A 14,100-nucleotide genomic window follows, 5' to 3' on the forward strand; every position below is an offset into this window, starting at 1 on the left:
TGGAGGCTGGATCAGGCAGGAAATGGGGTTTGGGGCGGGGGCAGGCAAGGAGGCCGGCTTCTGGCTTGGGCAACAGGGTGGACAGTGGGGCCCTTTCTCAGCACTTGAGAGTGAGGCTGCCAGGCACAGCGTGAGCCCCGCAAAACACACAAGGAAAAATGATATCTCAGGGCTGCTTTTAATTTCCATCGCACTGATGGTAGCGTGCTCCACAGTACAGGTCTCAGCACAACACAGCTGTGCAGACTGGGGCAGGTTGAGTGCCCTCTCTGGTTTTGTTTCTAAGTATGTAAAAGGGGATGCTTGTAGTATGGATCCCACATGATGAAAGGGCGTGACCCATCCCGAGCTAGGACCAGGCCTAACACACAATCCGTGCTGGCTGGTCCTCCGGACTCCTTCCTGAAATTCCTATCGGTGCCCTTTCCGCATTCTAGCAGACTGTCCGATGACAACGCGGGGTGGCCACACTGTTTCAGGTGGGAAAGCAGGGCCCAAAACAGGAGGCAGAGGGTGGCCCCCTCTGTGAGACCATGCTATCCCTGCAAGCCCATTCATTCTTTCCGGCCCAGCTAACCAGGCCCATAGTGGGCTGCAACCAAGGAAAAGAAATTTCTCCTGCTTTTAGCGAGCGTACATGGGGAAAGCAGTGGGAGAATTTAGTGAGAAGAGTTAAAAAAAAAAAAAATGTACATTCCTACCAGCTAAGGAGTTATCGTGATTAATACCGAGGCAGGAGGGCCTCACCCAGAAGGGGACATTTAAGTTTCGGGAGCAGCGGAGTGCGCCAAGCACAGCCCGGGGGCTGTGTCCAGGCCGAGGCGGGAACAAGAGCGAAGGGTGATGCTCAGGAGGCCGCCCGCAGGAGGCAGAGGGCACTGATGAGCCCGGAAGGCAGGAGGCCAGGGCAGAAAGCCCGGGGGCGGGGGGGGGCGACCGAGGAGGGCCCTGGTGGAGACACGGTCGGGAGCGGCTGCGGCCGCCGGGCGCGTCGTTCCACCTGTGGAGCCGCAGTGGCAGCCCCGGGCGGCCAGGTGGCCGCGGCCGCGGGGCTGGCAGGACCCCAGGTGGGAGGGGCGGGGCAGGCGGGGGCGGGGCCGCGGCCGAGACCCCGCCCGCCCCGCGCCCCTGGCTCCCCGGCTGCGGAGGTGTGGGAACGTGCGCAGCTGCAGGGCGGGGAGGGCGGGCCGCACGTGCACCCGCTCCTGCGGGGCGCGGGGCCGGAAGCTCGCTGGGGCGGGGCCCGCGGCCCTCGAGCCCGCCCCGCCGCCACCCCAGACCCAGAGGAAGGACCCCTTGGCCCGGACGCCGGGCGCCTCCGCCCGCGCGCGGTTAGGCCTCGGCCAAGCGGCCAGTCGTCAGGGTCCCAGGAGGAGCCGACGCATCTCTGGACCCAGTTGTTCGGCCAATCAAGTTGACGGTATGGGTTTGGAACCCTGCCCCCTGCGCTCCTGGAGCGCACCCATGTCTACTCTTGCACACTCCCAGGGAGAAGGTATGGCCTTGTTTGCGGGTCGTGTGCCATTCAGAAAAGCTTACCTCCGCGCTGCTCGGCTCGTTGCAAGCGTGCAGCAGCTAGTGTGTTCAGCGGGCATTGCTGAGGCAGTGCCAGGAAGAGGGGTGGCTCAAGGCAGTGCACTCGGGATGACCAGCTCCGTGTGCGCGCTGCGAACAAACAGCGTGGGGACCGCTCTTGCCCAGGCAGCCTGTGCTTTGCCGGGGACATGAGGCCCTGAGCCAGTCCCTGCGCAGCTACCTCCTGGGATTTGGGCCCAGGTGGAGGTTGTGGGGTGGGGGGTGTCCAGGTCCTGCCTGGCCTGGAGGGAGGGCGTCCTTCCACCCCCGACAAGTCTAAGACTGGTATTGCTTGAGGCGGGCACTCAAATGTCCGTTTCCTTAGGTGAGGGGGCCCCTCCTCTTGAAGGCCTGCCTCTCAGGAGGTCAAATCCCAACCCTCTTTTTTTATTAAAAATAAGATATATTGAAGTATAATTTACATGTGATGAGATGCACAGATGTTAAGTGAACAGAGGGATGAATAGATACACACACACACACACACACACCATAGTGTAACAAACACCACAACCAAGATATAAAATAATGCCATGACTCCAGAAAGTTCCCCCATGCCTCTTTCCAGCTACCCCTCCTCTGAGGCAACCAGCAACCACTGTTCCTATTTCTTTCACCACAGATTAGTTTTGCCTGTTCTAGAAATTGATATAAATGGAACTGTACTGTATGTTGTCTTTGTATCTGGATTCTTTTCACTCAGCCAGATGGTTTTTCTTTTTTTTTTTTTTAAGATTTTATTTATTTATTTGACAGAGAGAGACACAGCGAGAGAGGGAGCACAAGCAGGGGGAGTGGGAGAGGGAGAAGCAGGCTTCCCGCTGAGCAGGGAGCCCGACACAGGGCTCGATCCCAGGACCCTGGGACCATGACCTGAGCTGAAGGCAGACGCTTAACGACTGAGCCACCCAGGTGCCCCTTAACATGAATTCTAAAGGGAGATAGTCCGAGGCTGGTGTGGCAGCTCAAAAACCTGTGGCGTTTTCCTCATGGCTCCAATAGGGCTACTGAACGTCCGTGCATCACAGCTGCATTCAGGCAGGAAAAGAAGGGGGAGAGAAAAAGACAAAAAGCAAGACCACCAGAATCTGTCCCATTTAAAAAAAAATCTTCCTGGTTAGCCCCCATCCAATGATTTCTGCTTACATCTCATTAGCAGAGCCATGTCTCCAGACCACCTCCATTTGCAAGGGGGGTGGGGGGTCCGGAAAGGCAGCATTTTAGCTGAACCTTCTCTACCTCAAACAAAATTTGGCAGAATGGAGGACGAGGTTTTGGTAAGCTCCCAGCACCGACTGCCACACCAGGGAAACTGTTTCCTCTGAGGCTGGAAAAACAGAAACTGATTCTTACATCTTTTTTCCTTTCGTCAATGACCCAACTCTTATGCCTTGACTCCTTCAGGATTTAGGCATTTGAAATGGAACAGCCCAGGGTCCCCCAGTTCAAAAGCCCTGACTTTTTGTGCAAGTCAGCGGTCGCCAGCAGAACAGAAAACTCTGTGTGCTTAAGGCAAGGATGAGTTTCTTAAGAGGCTCAGTGCTGTCAGGATGGCGAGCTGGAAAACCAGGCTCGGGGCTCAGCTTCTGTTCAGTTTCCTCGGCAGCATTTCTCCCTTTTGAGCGGTTCCTGAAACAGGCTCGTGCAGCCGAGACGAGATGGAGTTGCGGGGGCCCCCGTGGGAAACCAGTAGCCCCCCTCAGACAGGGCAGCTCGTGCAGACCGCTCCTAAAGGTGCGGCTTCGGGAAACCATCGGGCGACGCGAGCTCAGAGCTCACAACAGCGGGGAGATGCAGGAGGCGTGAGCTGCACGCTGGAGGGTAACACGCGTGCGGGAGCATGGCCTTCGTGGAAGACAGGGAAAACCGCCCAAGGGGGGGCTCTTCCTTCAGAGCTTGCTATCCGTAGCGGGGGTGGGGGGTCCTGCAGCTTCACTGGCCTCGGGCAGGCAGGGCCGAGGGGAAGGTTTGTCGTGGACAAAGGGCGGGCTGGAGGCGTGCCCTGATCGCAGGCTGTTGGCGCGGGGAAGGGGGGCACCCCGGTGCATGGCTAGGGGTGCATACTGGGCCGGTCCTAAGCTGGAAGCTGGGGCAAAGATGAGGAAAGCGGCCAGTTATGAATCGAGTCGTGGCTGTCTAGGGTGGGCTGCTGCGGGCTCGCTGGCCTGGTTGCCGCAGACGGCGGGTCAGAGTGCTGTTCCTCTCTCTGGTCTGGCTCTGGCCCGTTTCTATCTTCAGTGTCTCACCTTCCATATAAAGTTTGAGGGTGAAAGGTGTGGGTACAGGGAAATGGGAAGGATGGACTCTTGTTACGGGCCAGGGAGTGGTGCGGATGGGTGGGGAGGTTCTGCGGAGAACTGGCTTTGTCTCAGAAGGCGGCAGCCCCAGGTCGGCCGGAGCTTGTGTGCGGAGCGAGACTGGCTCCCTCAGATGGGGGGACGGGAGCACCTGTGTTGGCAGGAGGGGGTTCACGGAGATTTGAGGGTTCAGAGTTCTCCAGCCTTGCTCTGTCTACCTAAAGTACCCCACTGCTTCCCCACCAGCTCCTTACCTGATGGGGTTGAGTGTTTGTCAGATTCTGCAAGTCTCCAAGCCCCAAGTCAGGCTCCAGGCTCATCTGTGGCCGTTTCGGTATAAATCATGTACTGTATAATTCGCCCATTTAAAGTGGATGAATCGATGGTTTTTGGTTTATTACATTAGTTTTTAAAAATTGTGGTAAAATATATATAATATGAAATTTGTCATTTTCACCATTTTTAAGTGTACAATTCAGCGTCATTAATTACGTTCCCGATGTTGCACAACCATGCCCTCAACTCCCAAAACGTTTTCATCACTTCAAGTGTGTCCACTGAACCATAACTCCAATTCTCCTCTCCCCCAGCCCTGGTAACCTCGAATTTAATACCTGTCTCTATGGGTTTGCCTATGATGGATGTTTCATGGAAATGGAATCGTGCAGTAGGTGGGCCACTGTGACTGGCTTCTGTCTTTGAGCATAATCCTTTCAAGGCTGATCCGTGTTGTAGGACATATCGGTACTCCATTCTTTTTCACGGCTGAATAATATTCCATCGTGTGGGTGCACCACAGTTTGTTTATGCATTCGTCCACCGATGGACATTTGGGTTGTTTCCACCTTTCGGCTGTTGTGAATAGTGCTGCTTTGAACAAATCCCTGCTCTCATTTTGGGGGAATGTATACCTAGGAGTGGAATTGCTGGGTCATACGATAATTCGATGTTTAGCTCTTTGAGGAGCCATCATACTGTTTTCCACAGATACTACACCATTTTCCATCCCGTCCAGCATTGTACGAGGATTCCAGTTTCTCCAATTCTTTGCCAAAGCCTCTTATTTCCCTTTTAAAAAATTATAGTCATCATGGTAGGTGTGAAGTGGTATCTCATTGTATGTTTTTTTTTTTTTAATTTTCAAATTGTGGTAAACTGCAAATAACATAAAATTTACCATCTGAACCATTTTCAAGTGCACAGCTCAGTGGTAGTAAGTGCATTCACAGTGTTGTACACCCACCACCAACATGCCCAGAACTCTCTTCATCTTGCTACACTGGAACTCTGCACCCATTAAACTATAACCCTCCATCGTCTCCCCTACCAGCGGCACGCAACCATCATTCTACTTGCTGTCCAGTGACCTCCTATAAATGGGATCATACAGTGTTTGCCTTTTTGTGACTGGCTTCTTTCACTGAGCATGATACCCTCCAGGTTCGTCCATGTTGTAGCCTCTGTTGGGATTTCCTTCCTTTTTAAGGCTGAATAATATTCCCTTCTATACGTAGACCACATTTTGTTTCTCTGTTCATCTGTTGATAGACATGTGGCTTGCTCCCATGTCTTAGATACTATAAATAATGTTGCTACAAACACGGGTGTACAAATATCTCTTTGGGAATCTGCTCTTCATTCTTCTGGGTGTATATGGAGAAGTGGAATTGCAAGATCATGGGGTAAATCTGTTTTTAATTTTTTGAGGAACTGCCATTGTACAAGGGATCCCACTTCTCCACATCCTTTCTCATTCTTATTTTCTGTTTGTTTGTTTGTTTGTTTGTTTGTTTTGGCTTCATTTGCCATCCTAAAGGGTATGGGCTATATCTCACTGTGGTTTCGATGTGCATCTCCCGGATGACTGGTGGTTTTCATCATCTTCTTGTGTGCTCCTGGACCATTGGTCCAACTCAACTCTCCAGTATTTATGATCACCGCTGACCCCGTAGGGACTCGGTGCCACAGTTACCTGCCCTCCAGGGCCTGTTTCCACCTGCCCTTCAGCCTCTGCCACCGCCAGTGTTAATTGGTGATGCCACAGCATCACCCCGTGGGCCACTGGGGTCTCCTCTTCCCTGACAAAGAGGTTCTCCATGGACTTCTCCAGTCTGTGAGCATCGCTTTCCCAGAATCCCATGTTCAGTGGGCCTGGGGACACAGCCACTCTATCAGTCATCGTCTTGCTGGAAAACAGGCGGCACACTCAAAATTGGGTGATTGAGGTGAATTTATCTTTTTTAATTTTTTTTAAAAGATTTTATTTATTTATTTGACACAGAGAGAGCGAGTGAGCACACAAGCAGGGGGAGCTGCAGAGGGAGAGGGAGGAGCAGGGAGCCCGACGTGGGTCTCGATCCCAGGACCCTGGGATCATGACCTGAGCCACCCAGGCGCCCCTACTGAGGTGAATTTAAATAAAGGAAACTTTACAAAGGTGTGGGCAGGGTTTAGGGAAAACAAACAAGGCTGGTGCGGTGCCCAGGGCTCTAGAACCATAGGGACATCCCCGGAGCTGACGGGACCAGGGAGGAGCAGTTATGGAGCCCAGAGAGGGTAGCTGAGCCCACAGGGCCTCCTGAGAGGAGCTGTGGCCGCTGGCGAGGGAGGCCGCCCGGAGAAGAAATACCGGACTTCTCGCTCCTCCCCCCTCTCGGGGCCCCGCTCCTGTCCCTGAGGGTCAGCGCGCTGGAGGCCAGCCAGGGGGCCGAGAGGGCAAAATGCAAGACGCCTAGCGCGTTCTGACAGGTGCTTTGCATCCCTCCAGCTGCTGCCCGTCACAAAACAATGGCAGACAGGGGCTAAGCAACAGGGGTTCGCTCTCGCGTGAGGGCGCCCAGGCAGGTGCTGCCGGGCAGCTCAGGGAGGCCGCAGCCCCGAGTCAGCGCCTCAGGCGGGAGGCCGGGGGCCACGCCGCACATGCGCACAAGACTGCCCGAGCGCTGGGCCCCGCCTGCTGACACTAGTCAGAGTCTCCCCGCTGAGAGCTGGGGCGGGTGACCCTCCGCGGGAGCCCCCTGTGTGGACGAGAAGGGGGAACGGCTCGGGCGGGCAGCCCGGAGGCCACGCTGCTCCGGGGGGGCGGGGGGCGCTCACCTCGTGGTCTGGTTTACTGTCACAGTAGGAAAGGCAGCAGCAGATAGGAATAGCCATGGCCTCGTGGCTCTGAGCCTCACCCGCACGCACCTCTGCAACTGGGGAAGCTGTCCCTGCCTTTCCAGAAGATTCCTCCTACACTCCAGTGGGCCAGGAGTTTACTTTCGCAACCGACCTGGAGAGCCAGAGACTTGGGGCTGCTTCAGCTTTCTGCTCTGGAAAAGTCCCTGAGGCAAGGAAAATACAATTGGCTTGGCTACCTGCTTGGAATGAGCGAAGGAAAAAAAGAGAAGAAAACCCGAATGAATGTAAATGTTTTAATAAATGACCCTGATCTGGACCTTAACTATGGACTCCTCACACTCACAGCTGGGGCTGCCTCAGCTAGGATCCCCGGGGGCTGCCAAAAAGCTTCAAACCCAGTTAGCACCCAGCCGCAGGCTCTCTACGTCCCTGGAAATGTGGCAGCCCTGCCCCAGAGATACGGGGTTCCTCCGGGACCCTGCCCCACCCGTGGCCACTGTCCCCACTGCTTAGAGCCCCTGCTCACCATCCCCCCCCCCCCCGCCCCCGGAAGCATTTCGAACAAACCCCATACTGAGCACACACAGATCAAGACAAAACCTCCAGGCCACTGGAGTCCCGATCAGGAGCAGTGACCCTGTGCTGCTCACTCTGGCCAGCCTCACCCAGGGGGACGCAGCCCTGGGGAGCACAGTGCCCGGAGGCCTCAGGAGGAGACTCCTCTAGTCACCCCACCTTCCTCGACACACCAGCTCAGGGCTGAAGCCCAGAGTACCTTCCAGAACCGCAGCACTCTCCTTTCCCTGCCTGGACTATGGGACTCACGATATCATAGTCCTGTCCCTTCAGTGTCCGACTCTGTCACTAGGCTCTCACCCTCCCGAGGACAGGGGCACCGTGCGCCGTATGCATGTGAGCACCCAGCGTCTACACCAGGGTCTGCTGAGAGGTCACTGGGCCCCTGCTTCTGGCAAATGCATCACCATCCTATTACCTACACCTTCCTTTTCTCAGTGTTCTGGGACCATAATATCGTTTCTGTTCTGTTTCCCTGTGTGTCATTTAATGGCAGCAATCAACGCCCCACTTTACAGGACACGGAGCTATCTACAGTGACTAGTTCCTTACGCTGTGGGTTACCACGGAAAGAGACTGAGTTGAGCCCAGGGCTAGATGCAGGACGGCCTGTCAGCGTGTTTGTCCACCTAGAACCTACTAGTGGCCTCCGTGGAGGCGATGCTCTAGCCCTCACCCCCCCACACACCCTCACGCACGCTCAGAAGCTGCCTGGCTGGGCTGGTTTGAAGGGGACGTTCTGGAAGACCCAGAACATCTGTAGAACACTTGTAGATGATCTTGCACTGAAAATACTCTTTGCTGAGCCCCCGCCGCCTACGTTCAGTGTCCTGGAGGCCTCCCGGCGACCACAGCCGGGGTTCTCTGAATCCCATGGGGGGACTGCCTATGATTAGGAGCTGGGATTCCTCCCCGTTGCCCTGGCAGCGGCCGGTTCCTGGACTGGCTACACGCTGCACGGAGCTGCGCTCTCCAGGGCCCCGGCTCCGGGCTGGGGCGCCGGCGTCGCCTGTCACAGAGCCTTTGGGATGCCAAGCATCGCCAAGTCTCAGGGGTGACGAGGCCTCAGAGCAGCTGCCCTTTTCCCAGGGGCTGAGGCATCCCAGGCTGAGAGCAAGCCCTGGCTGTTTGAGGGGCTTGACCCCCACTTACCGTTCAAGGTCTTTGGATAACAGGGAGGGTGGCCCTCGGGCTTCTCCAGCTGGGCAGGGCCAGAGGGGCTGGGCAGGGCTTGGGGTGGCCCAGGAGACTTAAAAGCAGGGCCCCCAGCGTGGTTGTCCCATATCTTCCTGCCCTGAGAGCAGCAACATGGCCTTTCTCTGGCTTCTCTCCTGCTTTGCCCTTGTGGAGGCTGCCTTCGGTTGTGAGTGTCGGGACCCCAGGGGTGGGCCTGCCAGGCCTGGAGCAGGCTGAGGAGGGGTCCCGAGCCCCCAGTGGCTCTGCACCCAGCCCCAGGGAAGGAGCGCGAGGGGCTCTGTCCAGAGCGAGCCCTGGGGCCCAGCCAAGAAGGAGTTTGGAACCCCGTTCCCTGCATGCAGGGGCCTCTCCCCAGACTGGCAAGCTGAGGCAGTGGGGAGCACAGGGGTCCTTCTGGGGCTCTCTGAGCACTTGGACTCTGAGCCAGGGTGCCAGAGACCAATCTGGGCGCCGCTGAGTCCCGGGGCCCCAGGCCTGGCTCGGGCAGGGGTACTGTGAGCAGAGGAGGGGAGCGGTCGCAGGAGACTCTCAGTGCCCGTCCTTAGATTTTTATTTATTGTGCCAGGCACTTGTGAAGTCCTTTATTTTCCATTTAAACAGAAGAAGAAATGGTAAAAACTACAGGAAATAATACGACAACCACGTACCTACCATCAGGGTTTTGCAAATATTACTTTTTTTTGCTGACTTGCTTCAGGGATTTCTTTTTAAAACATAAACTAGGGGCGCCTGGGTGGCTCAGATGGTTAAGCGTCTGCCTTCGGCTCGGGTCGTGGTCCCGGGGTCCGGGGATCGAGCCCCGCATCGGGCTCCTGCTCAGCAAGGGGCCTGGTTCTCCCCCTCCCTCTGCTTCTCCCCCTGCTCATGTTCTCTCTCTCTCTCTGTATCTCTGTGTCTCAAATGAATAAATAAAAAAAAATCTTAAAAAAAAAAAAATAAAACATAAACTAGATTCAGCTCAAGCCACACTCTCCCTCCGACCCTCGTGGAATGTGAGCCCGATTCCGAGCTTGCTGTGCCTCATTTCTGGGCGGGTTTTTACCAATTTACTACATACTTAGAAATCCACAGATACCGTACAAAATGCGTACAAACTTCCACACACAGTATTATACGCTACATCAATTTTAAAACATGCCCGGGGCACCTGGCTGCCTCAGTCGGTGGAGCTTGCGACTCTTGATCTCAGGGTGGAGAGTTCAAGCCCCAGGCTGGGCACGGAGCTTACTTTAAAAAAAATAAAGTCCGGGGGCGCTTGGGTGGCTCAGTCGTTGGGCGTCTGCCTTCGGCTCGGGTCATGATCCCAGGGTCCTGGGATCAAGCCCCGCGTCGGGCTCCCTGCTCGGCGGGAAGCCTGCTTCTCCCTCTCCCACTCCCCCTGCTTGTGTTCCCTCTCTCGCTGTGTCTCTCTCTGTCAAAAAAAAATAAAAATAAAATAATAAAGTACCTTTTGCCGCCCATGTAATGTTTTAGATTTATCCCCGTTGGTGCGGAGCCCCATCGCTGTAATCACTGTAGTCAGCTGTATAAATTCATCCTGGGATAGTTCTAATGTTTTTGCTGTTACAAAGAAAGCGATTAGTATGCTGACATGTTCTGGCAAGAATGCTCTGCATTGGGTTACCCAGGGGCAGCAGGGCAGGCACCAGCCTGTGTTACCCAGGGGGGTGCGGTGGCGGCTGCGGGAGCCTAACTTGACTTGCACAGGTGCCGAGAATTCCCCAGGTCCTCACGGACATACTAAGTACACTTGTTTTTTCTCAGCGTCTGGGACGACTCAAGCCCTCGTTTTCTGTTTTCCCCATGTGTCCATGTATGGGGCAGAACCAAATTATTTTATTTAATAAAATAATGAAGAAACATAAACTTTATGCATGAATAGTTCCTTAAATCTCTGGAAAAGAAAATTCAGCGAGGGCACAAGGGTGGAATGTACCATTTCCTACCCGCCTGGGCAAGGCGTCCTAGTTCCAGATTCCCCGTGCGCTTGGGATTAGCCAATTTTAATCTCACTCCTCCCATCCAACAGGTGAGTTTTGACCTGAGAGGGGAGCCTTGTTTGCTCCCCAGTTTACTGAGGTAAATGAGCAGTGGAGATTCAAGGACACTCTGAGTTCTCACAGCAAGAAAGCTGGGAGTCCAGCCCCACAGTCTGATTTCTCAGCCTGTTTTCTGCTCCTTCATCAGGAAAGCCCTGGACATGGCAGCATGAGTAGGGTTAGCAGGCTGCATGTGGGGATCCTCGTGCCTACAGGTTGAGGACTGCAGCAGAAGTTGCCTGGGGGTGGTAGGAGGGTGGTGTGGGGTCCTGCGCGGGCCTGGAAGAAACTAGGAGTTTTGCAGATTGGCCCTGGGCCTCAGCCTTCTTCCCCCTCCTCCTGCCCCCCCACCAGACTGCGGGGTCCCCACCATCGAGCCTGTGCTGAGTGGTCTGTCCAGGATCGTCAATGGGGAGGACGCTGTCCCGGGCTCCTGGCCCTGGCAGGTGTCCCTGCAGGTGAGGGGGGAATTCTGCCCCTGAGTGGAGGACACACTGGGGTATTGGCCTACCCGGGGCCAGGCTGGGGGCTACTGGTGTCCAGCCAGCACTGCCCTGTCTGTCTTCCTCCAGGACAGCACTGGCTTCCACTTCTGCGGGGGCTCCCTCATCAGCAAGGACTGGGTGGTCACTGCCGCCCACTGCGGGGTCAGGTGAGGCCTGGGCAGGCTCAGGGCTCTGCTTCTGGCTACGTTTCGGGGTGAGGAGGGAGCAGGGCCCACTCCTAGTCCTTAACTTCCACGTGATTCCTCTAGCACGTCTCACCTGGTCGTGGCTGGGGAGTTTAACCAGCGCTCAGATGAGGAGAACATCCAGGTCCTGAAGATTGCCAAGGTACCCCTGAGCCCTGTCCTACTGGCTTGGGGGGCTCAGCCGAGGGGCTGGGGGCAGGAGCAGGAAGGACAAGACCTTTGGGCTGCTTGAGACGCAGGAGCCCAGGGGTGGATGGGGCTGCCCTCCGAATTCTCATTCCGGGCTCCTGTGGGTCTGTTTCTTCCACCGGCCGCCAGAGAAAGAGCTTATCTCTTTGCAACCTGCAGATTGCCAGCGAATCCGAGGGCTTGATTTTGTTGTTCTGGCTCTGCCCTATAGGTTTTCAAGAACCCCAAGTTCAACATGCTGACCGTCCAAAATGACATCACCCTGCTGAAGCTGGCCACGCCCGCCCGCTTCTCCCAGACCGTGTCCCCCGTGTGCCTGCCCGGGGCGACAGACGAATTCCCCCCTGGTTTGCTGTGTGTCACCACCGGCTGGGGAAGGACCAAGTACAACGGTGAGCAGGACCTGGCGTTTCCCCCCAGGAGATGTGTCTGCGCTTGGGGCTGCCTGAGTAGCAGGAGTCTCCAGGGGGGCACCCCTGTGGCTTTTCCTTTTTTTTCTTGTCTAAATTGCAACACAGCCATAAATCTTTCCATTTCTTTATTCAAAACCCTCTTAGGGCGCCTGGGTGGCTCAGTCGGTTAAGCGTCTGCCTTCTGCTTGGGTCATGATCCCGGGGTTCTGGGGTTGGGCCCTGCGTCGGGCTCCCTGCTCAGTGGAGAGCCTGCTTCTCCCTCTGCCTCTGCTCCCCCTGCTTTGCTCTCTCTCAAATAGATAAAAATCTTTTAAAAAAAAAAAAAAAAAAAAAGAGCTTGTACTTGACTAACTTGCCGAGAAACACCTACGTACCAGCAAGCATCGCCCTCACGAACTTGCAGCCAGGTCCACGTTGCCCCCTTTCCAGGCCGGACTCCTCCCCGGACTGGAGGCCGGTGGCCGTGCTCCGCTGGCCCCGGGGTCGGGGCTGGGAGTCCGACGTCCAGCTGCGGTTCGGGGCCCGGGTCCGGCCGGGTCTCCCCTTCCCCGGCGGCGGCCCCTCCTCCAGCGTCCCAAGTGCTTCCGCCGGGGGGCGGGCGGGGGAGGGGCCCTGACCCCCGCCGGCCTGCTGTGTCCCTCCAGCCGACAAGACCCCCGACAAGCTGCAGCAGGCGGCCCTGCCCCTCCTGTCCAACGCCGAGTGCCGCAAGTTCTGGGGCAGCAAGATCACCGCTGTGATGATCTGCGCCGGCGCCCGCGGGGTCTCCTCCTGCAAGGTGCGGCCCGGCTCCGCCACCCCCGCCCGCGCTCGCCGACCCCGCCCCGCCCCTGCTCAGGCCTTTCTGCGCGCGGCTCCTCCCGCTCGCTCCCGCCAGCCGGCGCGGCCAAAGCCCGGAGCCGCCCGGAGCCGCCGAGCAGGTGCCTCGGACCCAGGGCTCGCTGTGGCCGGGGCGTGCTGCGGGGCTCCCGGGGGCCGTGCCATCCTCACGCCAGCCGCCCCGCGGGGGCGGGGGCAGGGGCGTGGGGTGGCGGAGGTTTCCGGCCCACTGTACAGACGCGGGCCGGGTCAGAGGGTCGGCCACCTGCCCCAGCCAGGCCCTCCAGGAGTCGGTGACGGAGCTGCGGCTGCTGTGGGGCCCACATCGAAGGGTCTCCTGCTCAGTCACTGTGCCCACCCTGGTCATTTCTCTGCACAGAACCTGGGCTGGGGCAGGTCAGGGCACACTGGGGCCCTGGCACCCCGCTTCGGGCTTGGGAACAAGTCCTTTCTTCTCCTGCAGGGCGACTCTGGTGGCCCCCTGGTCTGCCAGAAAGACGGAGCCTGGACCCTGGTGGGCATCGTGTCCTGGGGCAGTGGGACCTGCTCTACCTCTGTCCCTGCTGTGTACGCCCGCGTCACCAAGCTCATTCCCTGGGTTCAGGAAATACTTGCTGCCAACTGAGCCCGTGGCTCCCACTATCCCAACCCTGAGTGTTTCCAATAAAAGCATACGGAGGGGAGCACTGCGTTCACCCGTGTCTCTGTGTGGCCTAGGAGGTGTGGGGCTGAGTATCTCTATCACCTGCCTGGGGTGTTGTTATCATCCCCTTTAGGCATTCTTGGGGAAGCTGTATCTATTTCTCATCCTCCCTGCTCAGGACTCCACCACGGGGTAGAACTAAGGTTCTACCTACTGGACCCAGCTTGACCCAAGGAACTTTCTGGAAGGCAGCGGTCCTTGGCCAGGCTATGCAGTCCATAGCCCTGAAGGGTGGGCACTGGGACCAAGATAGCATATCCATGAAGGCTGCTTCCTCCACCACGTGCCACCAGGCACCTTCCCCTGCCTTTAGCTCCCGCCCTGCGCAGTGCCCTTTGCCCTTCCCTGCGCCCCTGCACAGGTTGAACTCACATTACACCTATGTAGCTCGGGAGATCTCCAATCCAGCACCAGAGCTTGGCACCGCTGTCCTTTCTGCTTCCTCCTTGTCCTCTGAATTTCTGGGATTCAGCAGTTGAAT

General features: G+C 56.8%; 1 protein-coding gene across 1 annotated transcript; it reads left to right on the forward strand.

The window, feature by feature from the left end:
• Nucleotides 1-1,280: 1,280 nt before the first annotated feature.
• LOC118533041 (chymotrypsinogen B) lies at nucleotides 1,281-13,591 on the forward strand. Its single transcript, XM_078063543.1, has 7 exons — nucleotides 1,281-1,495; nucleotides 11,159-11,262; nucleotides 11,377-11,456; nucleotides 11,559-11,637; nucleotides 11,896-12,076; nucleotides 12,742-12,875; nucleotides 13,380-13,591. The coding sequence occupies exons 1-7, from the start codon at nucleotides 1,423-1,425 to the stop codon at nucleotides 13,539-13,541; spliced, it is 813 nt and encodes a 270-aa protein (XP_077919669.1). The 5' UTR covers nucleotides 1,281-1,422; the 3' UTR covers nucleotides 13,542-13,591.
• The last annotated feature ends 509 nt before the right edge of the window (nucleotides 13,592-14,100 follow it).

This window comes from Halichoerus grypus, chromosome 15 (assembly GCF_964656455.1).
Source record: "Halichoerus grypus chromosome 15, mHalGry1.hap1.1, whole genome shotgun sequence".
NCBI lineage: Eukaryota > Metazoa > Chordata > Mammalia > Carnivora > Phocidae > Halichoerus > Halichoerus grypus.